At 38.4% G+C, this 20,463-nt stretch overlaps 1 protein-coding gene across 1 annotated transcript; it reads left to right on the top strand.

The window, feature by feature from the left end:
• Positions 1-8,272: 8,272 nt before the first annotated feature.
• LOC116865381 (olfactory receptor 52H1-like) lies at positions 8,273-9,223 on the top strand. Its single transcript, XM_032853650.1, has one exon. It carries the CDS (start codon positions 8,273-8,275, stop codon positions 9,221-9,223), a length of 951 nt encoding a protein of 316 aa, XP_032709541.1.
• The last annotated feature ends 11,240 nt before the right edge of the window (positions 9,224-20,463 follow it).

The raw sequence follows: 20,463 nt of genomic DNA, 5'->3' as shown, positions 1-20,463 counted from the left end.
AAATAAATAAAATCTTTAAAAAAAAAAAAAAAAAAAAAGGAAAGAGTAAGTCAGAAATCATGATTTCCTTCTCTGTTTTTCTTCCCAAAAAAAGTTCAAAGCGAAGGTTTTTTTACTCTGTTTTTAAAATTTTTTTTTATTTTTTAAAATTTTTATTTATTTATTTTTAATTTCTTTTCATTGTTCCAGAGTTCATCGTTTATGCACCACACCCAGTGCTCCATGCAGTATGTGCCCTCCATATACCCACCACCAGGCTCACCCAACTCCCAACCCCCACCCCTCCAAAACCCTCAGTTTGTTTTTCAGAGTCCACAGTCTCTCATGGTTTGTCTCCTCCTCCAATTTCCCCCAAATCCCTTCTCCGCTCCATCCCCCCATGTCTTCTGTGTTATTTTGTATGCTCCACAAATAAGCAAAACCATATGATAATTGACTTTCTCTGCCTGACTTATTTCACTCGCATTCTTCCAGTATGACTAATATGTTGATGTGATAGCCATTGATGGTGGTGTCTTTGGTGACTCCTTGATTCTAACTTGTGACCCCTAGATTGTAGGGTATAGAGGTTTATTCTGCAGCTTTCTGGGAACTGAGAATCACCTGTGCTAATGTTCATGGCAGAAGTGTTAGCTTCTTGATTCTTGTTTTTTTTTTTTTTTTTAATTGTAACCCTGGATATAGTAGCTGCCCTAGTAAAATACCATTCTGGCAGTCATTGCTCTGTTCTTTGAAACTGCTCCTTTGATTCTGTCAAATATTTTTAGTATACATAAAATTATTATCATTCTCTAGAGTTTCTCTGCCAACTAACAGTCACATGATTTTATATGTACACTGTATGAGAGCCCTCTTTCCTCTAGAGTCAAACACTATTTAGTCAATAATATTTGTTATTGAGTATTTACTGGTGATAACCAAACAGATAAAGTCATTGCTCTCATGGAAATTATATTCCAGTGGAAACATGTAGATAATAAGAAGTGAATAAATAAGTGAATCCATAATTATGGCAGGTTGTGATAAGAGAAATGAAGAAAAATAAGGTAATGGGATTGAGAATAATGGGGGCACAGATAAGTTCTATTTTGCATAGGATCAATCAAGAGTGATGTCATATCAGATACTTGGATTAGACTATGAAAGCAAACATTCAGAGTTTTGGTTAAAGGTCATCCCTAGCAGAGGTATAATTAAGAGCAAGAACCCAGAGACATGAGCTTGATTGGTGTGTCTGAAGAATAGGTAGTGGTGTATTATGACTGGAGGATTGGTGGGGATAAGTGGTTGGGTGGGGAAGAGGCTGCATCATTCAGGGGCTTCAGTAAGTCATGCAATACAGATTTTATATTTTATTCTTAGTGAGCTAGAAAAGCACAGCAAGAGGTCTTTAAAAACTATTTAAATTTTGACATAATTATAAATTCATAGAAGTTCACAAAGAAGCATACTAGGAAATCTCATGCACCTTTATTCCAGCCTCTCAATGTTGATGTCTTAATTATCTATCACAAAATATCAAACCCAAGAAATTGACAAGGACCCATAGAGCTCATTCCAATTCCACCATTTATACATGCACTCATTTGTGTCTGTATGTATATTTCTATGCAATTTTATTACATGTATTGCCTTGCTAAACTACCAACAAAATCATGATATTCAAATGGAACATTGCCACAAGATTCCCACATTTTACTTCTGTATAGCCATGACTATCCCTTCCCTCTTCCTAACCCTTGACAGCCACTATTCTAGTCTCTATCTCTATAATTATATTTTACCAATGTTTCATGAATGGAGTTATGCAGTATTCACTCTTTTGAGAATGGCTTTTCACTCTGCACGATTTCTTTGCAGTTCATGCAAGTTGTTGAGTGTGCCAACAGTTCGTTTCTGTTTATTGCTAGGTAGTATTCAATGATACTACAGTTTGTCTAACCATTCATTTTTGAAAGATATTTGTGTAGTTTTCAGTTTGAGACTATTATGAATAAAGCTTTATGAACATCCAACTATAAGTTCATGCATGAAAATAAAATCTCTATTTCTCTGGGATAAATGCCCAATATCTACTGCAAAATGTGCAATAGCTGGGTTATATGGAAAGTCTATTTTTAGTTTTGAAAAGAACTGTTAAACGATTTTCTATAGTGGTTGTCTAAAAGATTTTGAAGTGAGAAATTACATGTTATGGCTTACATGTTTAGAAATATTATTGGCTTTTCTATGGTAAGTAAACTGAAGATAGACCATGTAAGAAGCTATTTTGATTTTCCAGATGAGAAATTATAGCCACATGGACGAAGGATGGAGAATTAGAGGTTTTGAAAATTAATTTTGAATACACTTTGATAGTAGAGCTAATAGGATTTAATGATGATCACACGAGAGATATAAGAGAAAGAATCAAGAATGATTCAAAGGTTATTGGTCTCAGCAACTGGAATGATGGAGTTGCTGTTTACAGTGATAAAGATGGTTTAAGGAGGAGGAAGAGTCTGATTTTGGACATGTTTCGCTTGAAATGCCTATACAGCATTAGGTAGATGTACTGAGAAAGCCGTTGAATCTAGGAATCTGGAATATAAATTTAGGAGTCATGAGTGAATAAATAGTGCTTAAAATACACACACACACACACACACACACACACACACACACACACACACACTTTGTGGAGTAAAACTAGAGCAAGGAGAGCTGAAGACAGAGCACTGGAGTAATACAAGATTCCGAAAAGGAAAGACAGAGGACATAGAAAGGGAGAAAAAAAAAAATCAGCCAGTGAGGTAGAAGAAGGGACAGGAGAAAATATAAAAACCAAGATATGAAAGAAAAAAATTGGAGTAGGTGGAAGTGTTCATAGTTTTCAAATGCTGCTTATGTGTTGAGTAGATAGACAGCTGAGAATTACCCATAAGACTGGACATTATGCAGGTCACTGGATACCAGAGAGAGGGCAGTTTTAGTGGGTGGTAGAGACTGGAGAGTGTTCATGAAGGAATGGGAGGAAAGAAGTGGAAACTATAATGAGGGGAGCATTTTTTTCTCATAGTCTTAGGACTATGTAAGAGAAGAGAAATGCTGGTGATTTTTAAAAAAAACATTATCTTGTATCCCTTTACTGTAATAAGCTCCTATCTTAGTAGTTTCTGGTACAGAAAACTTACAAAGACTGTACAGAGATTTCCTATAATTAATAATAAGATATCAATAATATCTTATACCGGTATGGTACATTTTATAACCAATATACCAATATTGACACATTATTATTAATGAAGGTAAAGTGATATCAACAAATGTTCATTTCAGATATAATTTATATCAGAAAGACTTACTTCTGTTTACAGTATATTTGCAGTAGAAATACCAGTATATAACTAAGATTATTTGTACAGAAAAAATGATGATGATATAATTATAGGTGATACATACATACATGTATATTCTTTTTTTTTTCATTTTATTTTATGTCTCTTCAGTGTTCCAAAACTCATTGTTTATACACCACACTCAGTGCTCCTTGCAATATGTGCCCTCCCTAATACCACTACCAGGTTCACCCAATATATTCTTTCTTATATACAAGAATTAATTATAATAGTTAAACATCTTTTGAACATTTACTATATGTTTTGTAGGTTCAGAAAACAACCTTGTTAGAAAGAGCTATAACTCAACACTACTTCTTTTGATATAGCATCCTAGAATGGTATATATCTGTTTCATTTTCAACAAATCATTTTATAATTAAATTTATTTGTTCCAAAGAATCAATCTTGATGCCTTTATAAAGAGGACAGCTGATAGTAAAGATAGTTTCATTTCTGTGAGTCATTGTTTCTTAGGGATATTTTGTTTACTTGGTTTTATGATGTATTTATTCTATATTCCCAAATTGTCTATGTTAAGAACTGTGAGGAGTCTGAAATTTTCCTCTCCTTGCAAGCTAACCAAGTTATCTTGTCACAGTTTCATGGTGGCTGGTAGAAGACACAAATTCCTCGGTCAGAGACAAAGGACAATCTAGTACAAGCAGCCATAACAGTTTTCTCTAGTTTTAACTGATGTACTTTTTCTTTCCCAGAATCCTATCCTGGAAACTTCATTATATTTAGTTTCATATCTCCTTAGGCTCTTCTTAGATGGAACAGTTTAGTTTTAAAATATTTCAGTGTGTTACTATTTTACTTTGATGTTTTTGAAATGGAGTTTTTGTGTATACTATGTGTTTTTATTTTGGAATGTTAGACTTACTTTTTTATATTGTTGAAATGGATGGGGTTAGTGTTACCCCATGCTCAGTTTGATTTTTTCCTCTGGAATTTTCACTTTGACCTGCTGAGATGAAAGAAGGTCAATTTCATGTAAGTTGCTCAAAGATCTGCAAGAACTCAGGGGCACAGCAGAGTCAAAAGAATTCATTTTTAGGGGAGGAGGAGATTATTTTACCCATTTAAAAAAAAAATTTAAGATTGTATTTATTTATTTGACAGAGAGTACAAGTAGGCAGAGCAGCAGGCAGAGGTAGAGGGAGAAACAGACTCCCCTGCTGAGCAGGGAGACCGATGCGGGACTCCATCCCAGGACGCTGGGATCATGACCAGAGCCAAAGGAAGCCACTTAACCGACTGAGTCACCCCTATTTTACCCATTTTTATGCGCCACAGTTGATATACCAAGCTGGCCAGCATACAACCTTTAATACGCTGGCCTGTTTTCCCTTGAGATATTCTGAACTTGATACTATTATCTGATTTGTAAAATGGAAACCTTAGTACCACAAAATTACAATGTATCTTCAGCTCTTTCCTTAGTAAGCAGATCTGTTACACTGTCAAGACAATTCAAGGGTGAAATGTCCCTGTCAGACACTAAGACCTGTGGTAGGTTGTTGTTTTTTGTTTGTTTTGTTTTGTTTTTTTTTTTTTTTGGCAATACATTAACAGAATCAATAAAATGAAAATAAGAGAAGTGAGAGAAGAAGTGGTTTCAAGAATAACTTTAAAGTTTCTGCCATAAGCATCTGGTTGTTAATGATAATCACCAGCAGTAGGTTAAACATTCGATAATATGCAAAGACCTAAAGGAGCTGTTTATGTAAAAGATTAACTCATCTTGCTCAGGAGTCTAGAGTTTCTTCAAAGTACCTCAAGGCAGTTACAAGGAGAGACCAGAAAGCCCCATTTGGTGAAACAGATGATACTCGTATCTGTCCTACCACCATATCTGGAACTCACCCACATCCCTAATCAATCAATTGTTTTTCTCCAAACACTCACATAAACATCTGGGATCTGAGTTTAAAGGGTTATTATCACACCATTCTTCAGAGTCAGAACCTGAAGCCTAACTAATTCAAATCAGTTTTTTCTTTCAAAAAAATTATTTCTTGAATTCTCTGTAAATGACTACTCTATGCAGGCTGAAGTATTCCAGCACTTCCTGGTTCCTCCTCTCTGTCCCAAACCCTGAATCATACCATGTTTCTAGACCTGGAAAACATTAATGCAAACATTTATATACTAATACTAATAGTATTGACTGGTGACTAGACTCCCTGGAGTCCCCCTAGAATTTAGACACCTCACTTCTCAGTCTTTCCATCCCCTGAGAAAAGCAGTGAGAAATAAAAGGTTATGCTGTCCAGGTGTGTCTGTCTTTCTTGGCTGGAATTAAATTTCTTTGTTCCTAGGCTTTTCACTTCTTGTCTGGGTACCTTTCTCTTTATATGTTCTCCCCAACTGTGTTGTGTTACCTCCTGTATCTATCTGTTCTTATCTTGGAACTATCCTCTTCGAGTCCTTTATTGGTTTCTTAACATCAGAATAAGGTGCCTGTGAGTATAATCTGAGCATGGTAATGTTGGTAGTTGTTTTGGGGAGGCAGACTGGAGAAGATCCTGGGAAAAATCCAGGGAAAGATTATAATAGCTAAAATAATGAATGACCCCTCAAAGATATGCATATTCTAATTCCTGGAACCTGCACATAAGTTATTTATATGTCAAAAGATATTTATGACTGCTAATCACTTGACTATAAAACACTACATTGGGTTATCTGGGTGATTCTGATATAATTGCAGTGGTCTTTAAAAGCAGAAGAGGCAGATAGAAAAGTTCAGAGTCAGAGAGAGGTATGTGACTGTAGAGGTTAGAATAAGGAGACTTGAGAAAGACTCAATCCACTTTTATTGTCTTTGAGGATGGAGGATGAGACAATAAGCCAAGAAAATGTGTGTGTGGTGTATGTGTGTGTGTGTATTCAAGCTATATATTCAATATTTTCTGGCCCAAACAGGACACAATGAAAAAATAAGTAAAGAATGACAGGCTTGAAATATCAGTTTTATTCCTGAGATTGTATGAACAGTTATTCTATGTGAAATCTTGCCTTCTTTTATTCTAGAAGAGATCCATGAGGACAGAAAATTTGTCCTCAAGAGGAGTTCTAATCATTAACAGAGGATGCTCACATATCTATAAAAGAGAATCCAAGAGAACAGGCATGAAAATAATGTAAAAATACAATCATCTGGTAGTTTGGTAAAATTATTAAAGTGATTTTACAAGCAAGGGAATGGACTACTTGGTTCAGAGGGTGTGCTGGAGACATCAGTGTTGGTAAGGATTAAGAGCAATGAATAGAATTTACACATGTTGAGAGAAAACAAGATTACACTGATGGAAAAGGCAGTAATCTAAGCAATGAGTTGTAGGAATGAAGGAGAAATCTATGGAGGTCTATATGGACATCCACCTTATAGGGGAAAATGTGAGACACATTCACATAGGTAGAACTAAAATATATAAGGAAATTACTGACTCGCCAAGCAGGAGATAAAATATATTCTGTAGGTATAATGGGGGCAATGACAAGCTTTTATTTAAAAAAAAAAATATTTTTAAGGGGCACCTGGGTGGCTCAGTAGGTTAAAGCCTCTGCCTTTGGCTCAGGTCATGATCCCAGGGTCCTGGAATCAAGCCCCGCATCGGGCTCTCTGCTCAGCAGGGAGCCTGCTTCCTCCTCTCTCTCTGCCAGCCTGTCTACTTGTGATCTGTCTGTCAAATAAATAAATCAAATCTTTTAAAAAAATTTAAGATTTTATTTATTTATTTGTCAGAGAGAGAGAGAGAGACAAAGAGAGTGCATACACGTGTGTAAGCAAGTGAGCACCAGCAGGGGGAGCTGCAGGCACAGGGAGAAGCAGGTTCCTTGCCCAACAAGGAGCCCCGTGTGGGACTCAATTCCAGTACCTGGGACCATGACCTGAGCGAAAGGCAGATGCTTAACTGACTAAGCCACCCAGGCATCCCAATGACAAGCTTTTAAGCAAGGTTGTGAATGTTCTAATAATTTCATATTTTTAAGAGAGCAATCTGGCAGCATGAGATAAAGAAAAAAAAACTCCCAGGATATTGGAAGAACTGGGATTCTTATTGTATGGCTCCAGTTAGTGACTAATGACTTGAAAAGGTGAGGAAGTAGAAAAGTAGAGTAGGCAGATCAGACAGGATTTCAAAGAGGATCAGAAGAGCTGGCAGATGAGATATAGGGACTGAACAAGGAGGAGACTCTGTCAACCCTCTGAACACCATGCTCCAGTGGTGGGAGAAGGATGTGATGACAAAGTGACGGTAGTTAGTCAGGAAACTGGCAGGTGGAAGAAATAAGGAGTTTTGGAGAATTGTCGATGAGTTGACAGAAGAATATTTAGAAGGAGATTTTCTTCCAGATATTAAGGAAGTGGAACGAATAGGCAGTAGTAGATTGGCTCATTAGAGTCCTAATGATTTATTGGCAATGAAGAATACAGATTTACTAATTCGCATCGGGTCCCTGTTATTTCTTTGAATGGATACCTAAGTGAAGATATTATTGAGACTCGTGCCTGGTAGGATATTGGGGAAATCTCAGACTGAATTACTTGGTGAAGACAAGATAATCTTGGAACTTCAGCTGACAACACAGGCCCAGCAATAATCTCAGGTCATAGACCTGGTGGGACGGTCCCAATATAGTAACAATACTGTGTTATGGTAATGTCTATAGACAGGGAATTATTAGTTTAATTAATGTCTCTTGGCATCCTGTGGTAAGTGCTGTAAAAATTGTGACAAAAGGTAGGTTGTGTTTGCCACAGTGTTTGTCATGCAAAGAGAATGAAGGGATCTTAGCTCTGGAAAAGTCTTACAGGGAATTCATGGCCAATCAGTTCCAGAAATAAAATACTATATTTTTGTCCTCAAGGAATTACAATTACCATGATGGCTACACTGAATTTAACAAGTTTCAATCCAGGCTCCTTCATGCTCATGGGGATCCCAGGGCTGGAGCAGTTCCACATCTGGATTGGGATTCCTTTCTTCGTTATGTACCTGGTGGCCCTTGCAGGCAATGGTATCCTTCTTTACCTCATCACGATGGACCACAGCCTCCATGAGCCCATGTTCTTCTTTCTCTCCATGTTGGCCTCTGCAGACCTCATATTATGTACCACTTGTGTGCCCAAAACCCTTGGCATATTCTGGTTGAAAGCTCAGAAAATTACTTTTCCCGGCTGCCTTACCCAAATGTTCTTTCTTCACTTCAGCTTTTTTCTGGACTCAGCCATTTTGTTGGGCATGGCATTTGATCGTTACATGGCCATTTGTTCTCCTTTGAGATACACAAGTGTTTTGACACCTAGGACAATTGTCAAAATCATGGTGAGCATTGTTGTTCGGAGCTTCAGTGTCGTTCTGCCTGTTGTTTTCCTGGTGAAGCGTTTGCCCTTCTGCAGGTCATGTATCATTCCTCACACATACTGTGAACATATAGGTGTGGCCCGGCTCGCCTGTGCTGACATCTCCATCAACATTTGGTATGGTTTTGCTGTGCCTGTAATGACTGTTATCTCAGACCTGATCCTCATTGGTATTTCCTATTCTTTCATCCTTCATGCTGTTTTCCACCTTCCATCCAGAGATGCCCGAGAGAAAGCCCTTAGTACCTGTGGTTCCCATGTCAGTGTCATTCTCATATTCTACACACCAGCCATATTCTCTGCCCTCACTCATCGCTTCGGTCACAATATCTCTCTCACCTTTCATATCATGTTTGCCAACCTCTATGTGGCCATCCCTCCTGCATTCAATCCCATCATTTATGGTGTAAAAACCAAGCAGATCAGGGACAAGGTCACTTTTCTTTTCTTTTCTAAAGGGATGCAGTAACCCTTGGCTGAGAATATGGAAAGAAAAATTGTGGGAAGTTAAGTAATCATATTGTTTAATAGCATTTGTTATGTAAATCAGTAGCAGGAAGTCCTCCAATAATGGACTCAATTCCTATGAACCTCAAGACTATAATTCTGTTGGAAAAAATCAATGGTAGGATTACAGGAAGAGAGGTAAGAATTTTTCAAATCCCTAAAAAATGACAGCCATCAGAGGGAAGAATCTTAATTTTCTACAATCAAAACCTTAAATGCAAAAATATTTACTCTTCCTTTGGTCCTTTTATTCTGTTTCAATGTCCTCCTTAAATAAATTTTAAAAAGAAAGAGAAGAAAAAATAGTACTTTATTCATAGGCTTGTTTAGTGCCCATTAAGCTCACAAAGTGAATAACAATTTTCATGCTGAAAATTCCCACATCTAAAGCTCTACTCCCAATTCTTTCTCTGTCCCACATAGCCAACTCTGTATTTGGCAGTGCCTCCTGGTTATCCCACTGAAACTCCACAATCGACATAAACTAAAATTCATTTATTCAATTACGTCCTCTGAATATCCTTTGAATTCATTCAAGTGCCATATTAAAATACGATCACTTCTCTCTCTCTGTCTCTTTCTGTGTTATTGGTTTGTTTAGCAGCCTCTTTTGGAATTTGCTCACTCCCCAGTTTTTCTCTCTTGCATCCATTTTTTTTACCCAGAAATCAGGGTGGTCTTACTACATACCAATTAATGAGGTCAATCCTTTACTTAAAAATCATTCAAGTTACCCATTTTTCTTGGAGGAAAACTCAAGTGCCCCAACATATCTTCAATGCCTCTTACAGCACGGTTGGGGCTAACTAGTTGTTGCTTGATGTCCACTGACCCACCTCTCACCCTTGCTCTCACTTTGGCTTACATGCCCTTTATGCTACAATCACTTTGTATGTCCTACGCTTTTTCAAACTACATTCCCTTTCCTTCTGGACTTTCACACATGCTATTTCCTCTGGAATTTGAAGCTTAGCTTGCACTTCAGTAGGAAAAGGAGTGAAAGGAAGTATTTTTTTCAATCTCCTTTTATTGTTCTAGTTCGCACCCACCAGGATTACTGTAATTAAAAAACAAGGGGGAAATAATAAGTGTTGGTGGAGATATAAAGATATTGAACCCTGATGCTTTGCTGGTAGGACTGTAAAATGTTGCAGCCTCTGTAGAATACAGATCGGCAGTTCCTCAAAAGGTTAAATATAGCAGCGTTGTCAAATGACCCAGTCCTCCTCCTAGGTATATACTAAAAAGAACTGAAAACATGTTTGCACCGAAACTTGTAAATAAATGTTATTTATTTATAATAAATGGCATTATTTAAAATAAACCCTCAAATAGAAACCACTCATATCAAATGCATATCAACTGATAAATGGATAAAACAAATATGTTCAATCTAAACAATGGAATCTTTTTCAGCCATAAGAAGGTATGAAGTTCTCATACATACTATCACATGGATGAAGCTTGAAAACACTATGCTAAGTGAAAGAAGCCAGACACAGAAGGCTGATGTATCGCAGGATTCCATTTAGGTCAAAAGTCCAGAATAGTCAAATCCATAGACAGAAAGTCAATTAGTAGTGGCTAGACAACTGGGGAAAGGGAAATAACAAGTGACTGCTTGGGGAGGATGTGGTTTCCTTGTGGGATGATGAAAATGTTCTGGAATTAGATAATGGGGGTGATTGTACAACATTGTAAATGTACTAAAAGCTATTGACTTGACCACTGTAAAATGGTTAATTAAGATGGTGAATTTTTATGTTATGTGAATCCTACCTTAACCAAAAAATTAAGTAGTATGTTCGGTATCATATAAATAATATATGTTGAGCATAAAGCTAATGAGTCTGTATGATTTCAAAGTATTTGCTTCTACTCACTAACTGTCCTAGCTCCCACAAAGGCAGGATTTCTCCAGCACAGAGACCTCACTCTTTTGAATCTCTTCTGAGCTAAACCAAAGCTGCAATTTCCAAGCTCATTCTAAGCCCAGTGTATCAGGTCTAAGAAGAGCTGCAATTAGTGGGGTGCTGAATGAAGAAAGACTCTTCACGCCGAAAGCCAGGTATTAAATTTTCAGGAATTTTGCAAGCAGGTCAACAGCATATTGGCAGCTTGAAATCAGTTATACTGGGAATATCTGCACCTCAGGAATAGCAAATGTACAAACCAACCCCCCCAAAGACAGTTGCTGAGCATTCAGTAGCACATCACTGCCTGCAGTTCTATTGAGGTCCACCTCAGAGGCCTAAATATGGCTCAGGCCATGACTTCAGTCCTTTTAGGACTGCATTTGAACTTCACCCACTGTTGGGCTTTTGTCTTCCGAACCCTGATGTTTATGTCCATTTGGCCATTTTTTTGCCCCAAGACCCGTCATCTTCCTAAGCTTGGTAGTATTGTTGGGGGGGTGGTGGTTAGCACATTATTTTGTTGTGATTGAGATAGGCTCTTTTAGATATATGGATTTATGCAGCAATAAGCAATAAAGTGGGAAGGAGAGACAGGGATAGGCACAGGGACAGCAGCCACCCGAGACTTAACAAGGTTGAGTATTATGGAAGTAGAAGACCATTTATATTGGAGTTTTGTGCTGAGCATGTGTTGTCTTGTAAATACTCATGTCATCAATTTTGTCCTGAATGCACACACAAACTGTTCTAGATCAGGAATAGATTATTACTATTCCCTTAAAAAGGTAGTGAAGGGGCGCCTGGGTGGCTCAGTGAGTTAAGCCTCTGCCTTCAGCTCAGATCATGATCTCAGGGTCCTGGGATCGAGCCCCACATCGGGCTCTCTGCTCGGCAGGGAGCCTGCTTCCCCCTCTCTCTCTGCCTGCCTCTCTGTCTACTTGTGATCTCCATCTGTCAAATAAATAAATAAAATCTTAAAAAAAAAAGGTAGTGAAAACTGTGTGGTTTCCCATACTTGATTCTTACCACTAGGGCTATTCAGTGAAGGCTAGGTCAAAACCAAATACTGAAGATAAATGTATTTTCTCTGCTTGTAGAAGCCAGAGAGACTATTTTCCCTCTATCTCACTCCCACTTCTTTCGGGGAAAGTTTCTTTGGAGTCTGATGAGAAATAAATCTCTCCAGGGAAAAGATGAGACACTTGTCTTCAGCTCTAAACCCAGCCATGTGTTTGTCCTTCTGGAATTAGGTAAATCTGGAGATATCTCACTATCCTTAGTTATTTCATTATCATTGTAAATTAACTTTCCAAGACTTGCTCTTAGCCCAGGATGCCAAGATTTTGGTAAAAGTTATTCAGAAAACCCAACTTAGGGAAATATTTTCTCTATACCCCAAAAGGAAGTTCCATGATTATGGAGCAAGGTAGAATTTCCTTGAAAATTCCTGTAGGTGCTTGTGAAGGAAGTGCAGACCCAGCCCACACTGTCTAGAATAAGGGCTGTGCAGACTGAGCACCCAGGAGTATGCCTGGTCATCCCGCATCCCAAGAGGGCAGGGCACGCCTGATATGAAAAAGCTGTGGCAGAACACTACCCTGGGGCTCAATTAATCCTGATGCAAAAGAAAGGAAAAGATAAGACTTTGCTGTAGACAAAGGATGGGGTTTTTGCTTTGTTTTGTTCTTAACCTTTGACTATAAGGAGTGTGAAAGCTCATACCAGGGAAGATAATGACCTTAATTACAGTGATGCAGCACATTTGTATAGCATTTTATAATTTCTAAAGTGCTCTTGCATCCAACTTCTCTTTGGATCCTCATACCACAGCCCTGTGAAATAGGTGTTAAGGAGTCTGAAAAGAGGGTTGCTGAAGCACAGATTAGGAGGGTAGCACAGGACACATAGCATCCAAGCAGTTTGTGTTTGCAAAAATTTAATTGTCTTGTCTTTTTTTTTCCTCCCAAATTACATACTTACAGCAGTAAATCTCATTTCATTTGTGCAGATCAGGCTATCTACTATCATCAAATATCACCATTTGTGTTACAAGATTGTGAAGGTATTCTTCTGTGAATAAAGTAAGATAGAAGGGAGAACCTCCACATTTCCCTTATTTATACACAATTTTGGGGTGAACTCTAATTTGTATTAAATGTAGCTGTTGGGGAGGACACATAGAGATCTAAAAGTCTGAATAGTAGATGGAGACGTGTTCTATAAATCTTATATTTGTTTGGTAGAAATGGAAATGTGTTATTAAATACCAAAGAACCCTGTAGACATTTAAAATAGTAGCTTTATGCCTATGGGTTTTCAATAACATATTTACCTTTGAAATAAGGGACACATACAATTTGGGTCATCTCTAGCGAATATAAAAAGACTACTTTCATAACAAGTAGAGTCTATCCAAAATGACAACTTACCTGTCCTTTTTTAAAATAAGACTCTTCCTACTTAACGTCTAAAAAACCACAAGAGTCATTTATCCTCGGCAGCATTTCCTTTTCAAAGAAAACACAAGGGCCACTAGGTCATAAATCTGTTTGATCTTTACCCCATAGATAACTGGGTTCAACATGAGGGGAAAAAGAACATAGAGATTGGCTAACAGAATGTGGACTTGCTTGGGGATTTTTTGGCTGAAGCACTCAGAAATGACAGTGAAAATCCCGGGAAGATAGAACATGAGGATGATACAGACATGGGAACCACACATGCTGAGGGCTTTCCTTCACACATCATGGAATGGCAGCCTGAGGACTGCCTGGAGAATGAGCCCATAGGGATGTCTATTGTCAGCACAGCTAGCATAACAGTGAGTAATGGTACAGAGATTCCATACCAAATGTCGATGGTGATATCAGCACAAGCCAGGTTTGCCAGCCCAATGTGTTCACAGAATGTATGGGCAATGATGTTTGCTTGGCAAAAGGGCAGATGGTTCACTAGAAAGATAATGGGAGAACAGTTGCAAAACTCCTGAGTACTACAACACCCCCTATCTTGCCAATGACACCATGGCTAAGAATGGGGGTATATCTCAATGGGTAACAGATGGCCACATTAACGATCAAAAGCCATGGCCAAGAGAATGTCTAACTCCCCTATGAAGGCAAAAAGCATAAAGAAGAGCTGGGTTACGCAACCATCAAAGGAGATGTCCACATCATCAAACAAGAAGATGCTCATCCACGCACTGTGGATGGGGATAGCATTAGATCCCACAAAACCAACAGGGAGAAGAAGAGGTACCTGGGTTCATGAACACTGTGCTCCACTGCCACCATGCATATCAGGATAACATTTCCTGACATAGCCACCAGGTACCTTGCAGAAGGGTGTGGAGATCCTCATGAGCAGCTCCTTTAGACCAGGGATGCCAATGAGGATAAACACATCATAACTGATGGTAGAATCATTGGGATAAACCATGCCTGAATCATGGTATGGAATTTTTATCATTTACCTATAAGAAGAGAGAAAGTTTGAGAGCTAGCCTGTCACAATCAACTAGCAAGATCAAGGGCTCAGACATCTGCTGTGTAAAATCTCAGGAAGTTCCCTCCTATTCAGAAGTGGTAAGAATGGACCTAAAGGTTTGTAGTATTTTATAGCGAGGAGAAAGATTCCAAACATTCAAAGCAAGATCAAAGAATTTCAGGGGTGCCTGAGTGGTTCAATCAGTTAAGAGACTGCCTTCGGCTCCGGTCATAATCCCAGGGTCCTGGGGTCCAGCCCCACATCTGGCTCTTTGCAGAGCAAGGAGCCTGCTTCTCCCTCTTCCTCTGCCCCTTCCCCTACTCGTGCTCCCTCTCTCACTTACTGTCTCTCAGATAGATAAAGTCTTAAAAAAAAAAATAGGATTTCACAAAGATGGTCCTGAAGAAAATCCCAAGGCTGGTACTGTTTTCTCACAGAATGGTCATAATTTTAAAATGATAGTCATACAAAATTTTAAAACCTGTAATAATAAATTGTATTCTCTGACTAAATATTTTAAGATGGGAAAGAAAGTTAAAGTTATAAATTTTTGTAAAGCATATAAAAACCAAATAAAAACTTTTTTATTTATTTAAAGATTTTATTTATTTATTTGATATACAGAGATCACAAGTAGGCAGAGAGGCAGGCAGAGAGAGAGGAAGGGAAGCAGGCTCCCTGCTTAGCAGAGAGCCCGATGTGGGGCTCGATCCCAGGACACTGGGATCATGACCTGAGCCAAAGGCAGAGGCTTTAACCCACTGAGCCACCCAGGCATCCCAAAACATTTTTTTTAATTGTTAAACAAGAATCCTGTTATCTGGTACATATATTTACCTAATCAACTATTGATCTTTTGATAAACTAAACACCTATTAATCACCTACAATGAATATAGAGATACCAACATGGATTTCAAGACCTATAAAATAGAAATCCCACATATCAAGGTATAAGTTAGAGAACCATGGAGCCAATATGGTATTTTCTGTTTAATTAATTATTATCCACTGATTATAGATATCTTTGTTTTGAAGTTTTGATAGTGAAAGATTTTAGTAAATTATGGACAGCCATCATCACAGGTAGGGATAGTGCTACTTGAGATTGGGTGGAGGTGGTTAAACCACACCTCACTCAGGATGAGACTCTGTATGAAATTTACCTAGATTATTCAAAAATACTGTTTCTGTATCTCAGAGTTTTCTTTATTTATACACCCCAGCTTCATTATTTTCCCCCCAACTTCTTTACTTTAAAGAAGCATAATCAGAAATAAGGAACTTGAGGAAGTTGAAAATGTAAATCATAAATATAATTGGATTCTGCTACCAATCACTTACTGAAATTCCTTTAAAAATGAATTTCATAATTTCTTTCTTTCTTGGTTTTTTAATTCTTTCAAGTTTTATCTCATGTGTGTGCAAGGACTGAATAAAATTAGTAAACAAGAAAATTCTATCCTTTGGGAAACATAATACTGTTGACTTTTCTCAAATCTTCCCTCTCAGACAATTTTGTGAAACCCTCTACCTTGTGTTAAATGAGTTTCATCACTGAAAAGGTAACATATAATGAATACTATTCTCTTGAAAGAAAATAAAAATAAAATTTCCAACCCTGCCATCATTGAAGAATTCATTTTTATTTTGAGAGAGGGAAGGGGTAGGAGCAGAGGCAGAGGGAGAAAGAGAATCTCAAGCACACTCCATGCCCAGTGTCTGTTGTTCTTTAACCTTTTTTCATCCTCAAGACTCCTAGTATGTTACTTTGTTGCTCAAGATCTTTGCTGGTCCCTAGGCTGTGGTGTGATTCCTCCACTCAGTTTCCACCTACACCCTTGGGTTTCCTGTGACTCTCATTTGTATCAAAATTTCATTTTATAAGCCTGTTTACCTTAGCAGGTTATGTCCTCTAGTGGAATACTGATATTTATTTCTGAATATCCAGGGTCTAGCATAAAGTCTGGTTTCTGGGCCTGACATATTATTCTTATCTTAAAATAAATGTTTGTTGTGTGAAAAAAGTGATCTTGAAATCCTTTGACAAATATCATGCCTGGTGCTTACTGTATTTCACATGTGCAGGTGTCTCTGTTGAGATAAGTTTCAAAGGGGTTGATTTAAGTAGAATTATAGTGGATTATATTTAAGTGGCCCAAGTGGCTAAGAACTGCAGTTACCCTGCCCTGCCCTTCAGTTCCTTATCCATATGTAGGACTACATAGGATAATCTGTGTTACTTTTCCTATCAGCTCTCTACACTGTGTAACAACTTATTCCCAAAGTTAACTTAACAGTAAACATTGATTATCAGAGTCTCTGAGTGTCAAGACTTCAGGACTGCCTACATAGAAGGTTCTGCTTTGGGTCTCTTACTGGTTGTAGTCCATAAGTTATTGGGGTTGCAGACATCTGAAACCTTGGGTGGAGTTGGAGGAGCTAGTTCCAAGATGATCACTATAGGTAGTGCTATTCATTATCAAAGAGGTTTCAGTTCCTGCCCACACAGGTTGTTTGAGTTTCCTTGTGTCATCAAGGCTGGCTTTGCCCAGAGTGGGCAATTCAGGAGAGATAGCAAAGAGGAATTCTCCATGCCTTTTATGACCTAGACTCAGGAAGCATGCATCCAACCATATGCTGTTTTTTTAGAGATGAATCACTGAGCCCAACCCAGACTCAGTTGGAGGGGAATTATGCACTATCCCCTGAAGACAGGAGTATCATAAAACTTGTGAACGTATTTTGAAACCACAATACTTGTTTATATTTATAATCACCAGAATTCTTTATCTTTGTGATGTTTCCTCATCTCACTTGAGGGCCCCTATATTCACCTGGCTATCAGCGTTTAAATGCCCTAGGCTGTGCATACAAATCAAAATCTGCACCATTGATGCTACTCAGAATAGCAACTATTTCCCAAAATACAGTATATGAATAAATGAAGCATTTCTATAAAACAAGGCAGACACTTCCTCAAAGACAAAAGTAAATCAAGAGCAGCAATTAGATGCCACAGTTCTTTATTTTCCTCCTTACTAATCATGCTTGTCACAGGACATAAATTTTCCAGAAAAAGGAAATTGGATGGGGGTAGGAGTGTGAACTGAGAGAAGGCTATAGAAATGTTACAATAAAAAAAGAGGTTTGGGCTGCCAAGTCATTTGAGGGTCTAGCTATTGATTTCGGCTCAGGTCATGATCTCAGGGTCCTGGGATCAAGCCTTGCATCAGGGTCCGGGCTCAGTGGGAAATATGCTTGAGAATTCTCTCCCTCTCCCTTTGCTCCTCCCCTGCTCATGCTTTCTCTCTTTCTATCCCTCTCAAATAAATACATAAATCTTTTTTAAAAAGAGAAGTTTTCATGGAATGTACACTTCTGTAAAAATATTCTGCTTTAATCTGAGTTTGTGATATCACTATAAACTAATAAATTTTTCCTTAAGATTCAGCAATGAGAACTATTTCTTTTCTTTTCTATATTATGCTGTAACTTCAGGAAGACAATGACCATAAACAATGTGTGAAGAGGTGGGTAATTAGATTTGTAAACATACAGGTATACATTTCAGGCTTTTTCCAAATACAACATAAAATTATTTTCTAATTGGTATTATACTAGTAATTTTATAAAATGCTATATAATAAATGTCATACAAATAGATGCTAATAATATTGATTTTACTACTGGTAATTGAGAACATAATTCTGAATGCCTACTTTGTGAGCAACTATAGAAACCTAGTGCCCAACATTAGGAATAAGGTCCTTGTCATTGAGAAACTTGCCATCTAGAAGCAGAAACAGAGAGCTAGACAGATAATTGCAATATAATGTGATTAAGGCTAAGGCAGGGGTATACTCAAGGGAGAGTAAGGGGTGACTTTCCAAATAAGTGATGCTAGGTTTTAAGCTGATAAGATAAGAAAGATAGAAAGAAGATAGAAAGGATATCTAAGATAGATATTAAGATATTAAGATAGATATTAAGATAGAAAAGGATAGGAAAGATATTCTAGAAAGAGGGACTGCAATATGCCTAGGGATGATGCTTGGAAGATTATAATGTGTGTTTGGAACTCCAAATAGATTAGTCTGGAATTTAGGGTGTTTGGAGGAAAAGGGGCAGGAGGTGACACTGCAGAGGAAGTCAAGAGCTTGAAATTGCTTGATATTGTATGTGTATATTTATTTATACAAAAGGCTTTTTAAGGGGTGCCTGGGTGGCTCAGTGGGTTAAACTTCTGCCTTCAGCTCAGGTCATGATCTCAGGATCCTGGGATCGAGCCCTGCATCCGGCTCTCCACTCAGCAGGGAGCCTGCTTCCCTCTCTTTCTCTGCCTGCCTCTCTGTCTACTTGTGATCTCTCTCTCTGTCAAATAAATTAATAAAATCTTTTTTAAAAAAGGCTTTATAAACTCTGCAGAAATGATGATCCGATCTCTATTTTAGGAAGATGAGTATGGCTTGGTGGGAAAGAACTGAGATCTGCAGATCAATGAGGGTCCAATACAGAAATAATAAGGGACTGAAGTGTTGTGACAAAGAAGGAACGTGTTCCAAAAATATCTTAAAGTCTGTGTTGCTGGGGCTGGCGGGCATGTGTGTAAGGAGATTTACATGACGGTTCAAGTGTTTGATCAATAGGACTGATTCATGATAGCAAAGGCATTTGCTTTTTAGGCTTGAATCAGAACATGTACTCTCTTTCATAGGTCTATTTGTGTTTTCATACTAAAATCGCTATTACATAAAGTTATACAAATGATTGAATATTTATGACATAAATGCAGTTACCTACAAAGACATGCAATTCCTCTCTCTCTCTCATACACACATGCACACACACACACACACACACACACACACACAATTTCACTGGTGATGGCTTCAGCAGTGGTCGAGAGGGCATCTGCCATTTCGTAAGTCCCAGGGGACTCTGCCTGCCCAGGATACTGCCTGTTCTAGAAGACAAGAGTCCTCAGGACTCTTGTCTACCTTGGCCTTGGGACCTCAGAGCCTCAGGAGCTAGACCCCTGGGAAGTGTTCCCTGTGCAGGCCACAGCCACTGATTGGGTTTGTGGCTATGGTCTCTCAGGGGCCCACATGCTTTGAGTACCCTGTCTGAAGCCCAGGAAGAGAAATAAGAGGACAGGTTGCTTGAGGGTGCCATTTCTGTGTATCTTTGGTCCTCACCAAGGGCCTAGGTTTGGTGAGTGTTGGGGAAGCCAAGGGCAGAGCTCAGAATCCTGGGGTACCTAACAGAAGGACATACAGAGGACCCAGGAGGATGGCAAGGAGATGCTAAGAAAAGACAGGGGTGGGCTCAATCCAGTTTTCTTTATGAAAGAGAGTCTGCAGGCCTGGGGGTCAGATTTTAAACAGTCTCAGAGGTTGGTAGGAGGATGGACAAATGGGGCAAATGCTAACAAATAAGACTACTGGAACTTTTCTTCAGGACACGACTCAACAGTCTGAGAGTTTGGATCTGGAAGAGTAGACCCAAACTCTGTTTTCTGTGTGACTTGAAATTTTCCGTTACTGTGTGGGTTTCTGGCATCCGTGTGCATTTACAAGTGTTTGTGATAATAATGACATCACGTAACAGTCAGCATCTATGGAGAGCTTAACCCTGAGCAGAGGACTTGCCTTATGTAATGTCCACAAAAATTTTACGAGGAAAGATCATATAGCTTTTTTGGTATAATGAAAAAACAGGCATTGATTGAATGCAAATCTGAATCTCGACTCTAAAATGAAGGTTCTTAAGAAGTAGCAATAATGTGACTTTGTGTACAC

This window comes from Lontra canadensis, unplaced genomic scaffold, assembly GCF_010015895.1.
Source record: "Lontra canadensis isolate GAN:19392208 unplaced genomic scaffold, GSC_riverotter_1.0 scaffold7, whole genome shotgun sequence".
NCBI classification, from domain to species: Eukaryota; Metazoa; Chordata; class Mammalia; order Carnivora; family Mustelidae; genus Lontra; species Lontra canadensis.
Note: the sequence above shows the minus strand (reverse complement) of the source record. Positions and strands in the feature narration are given on the sequence as shown.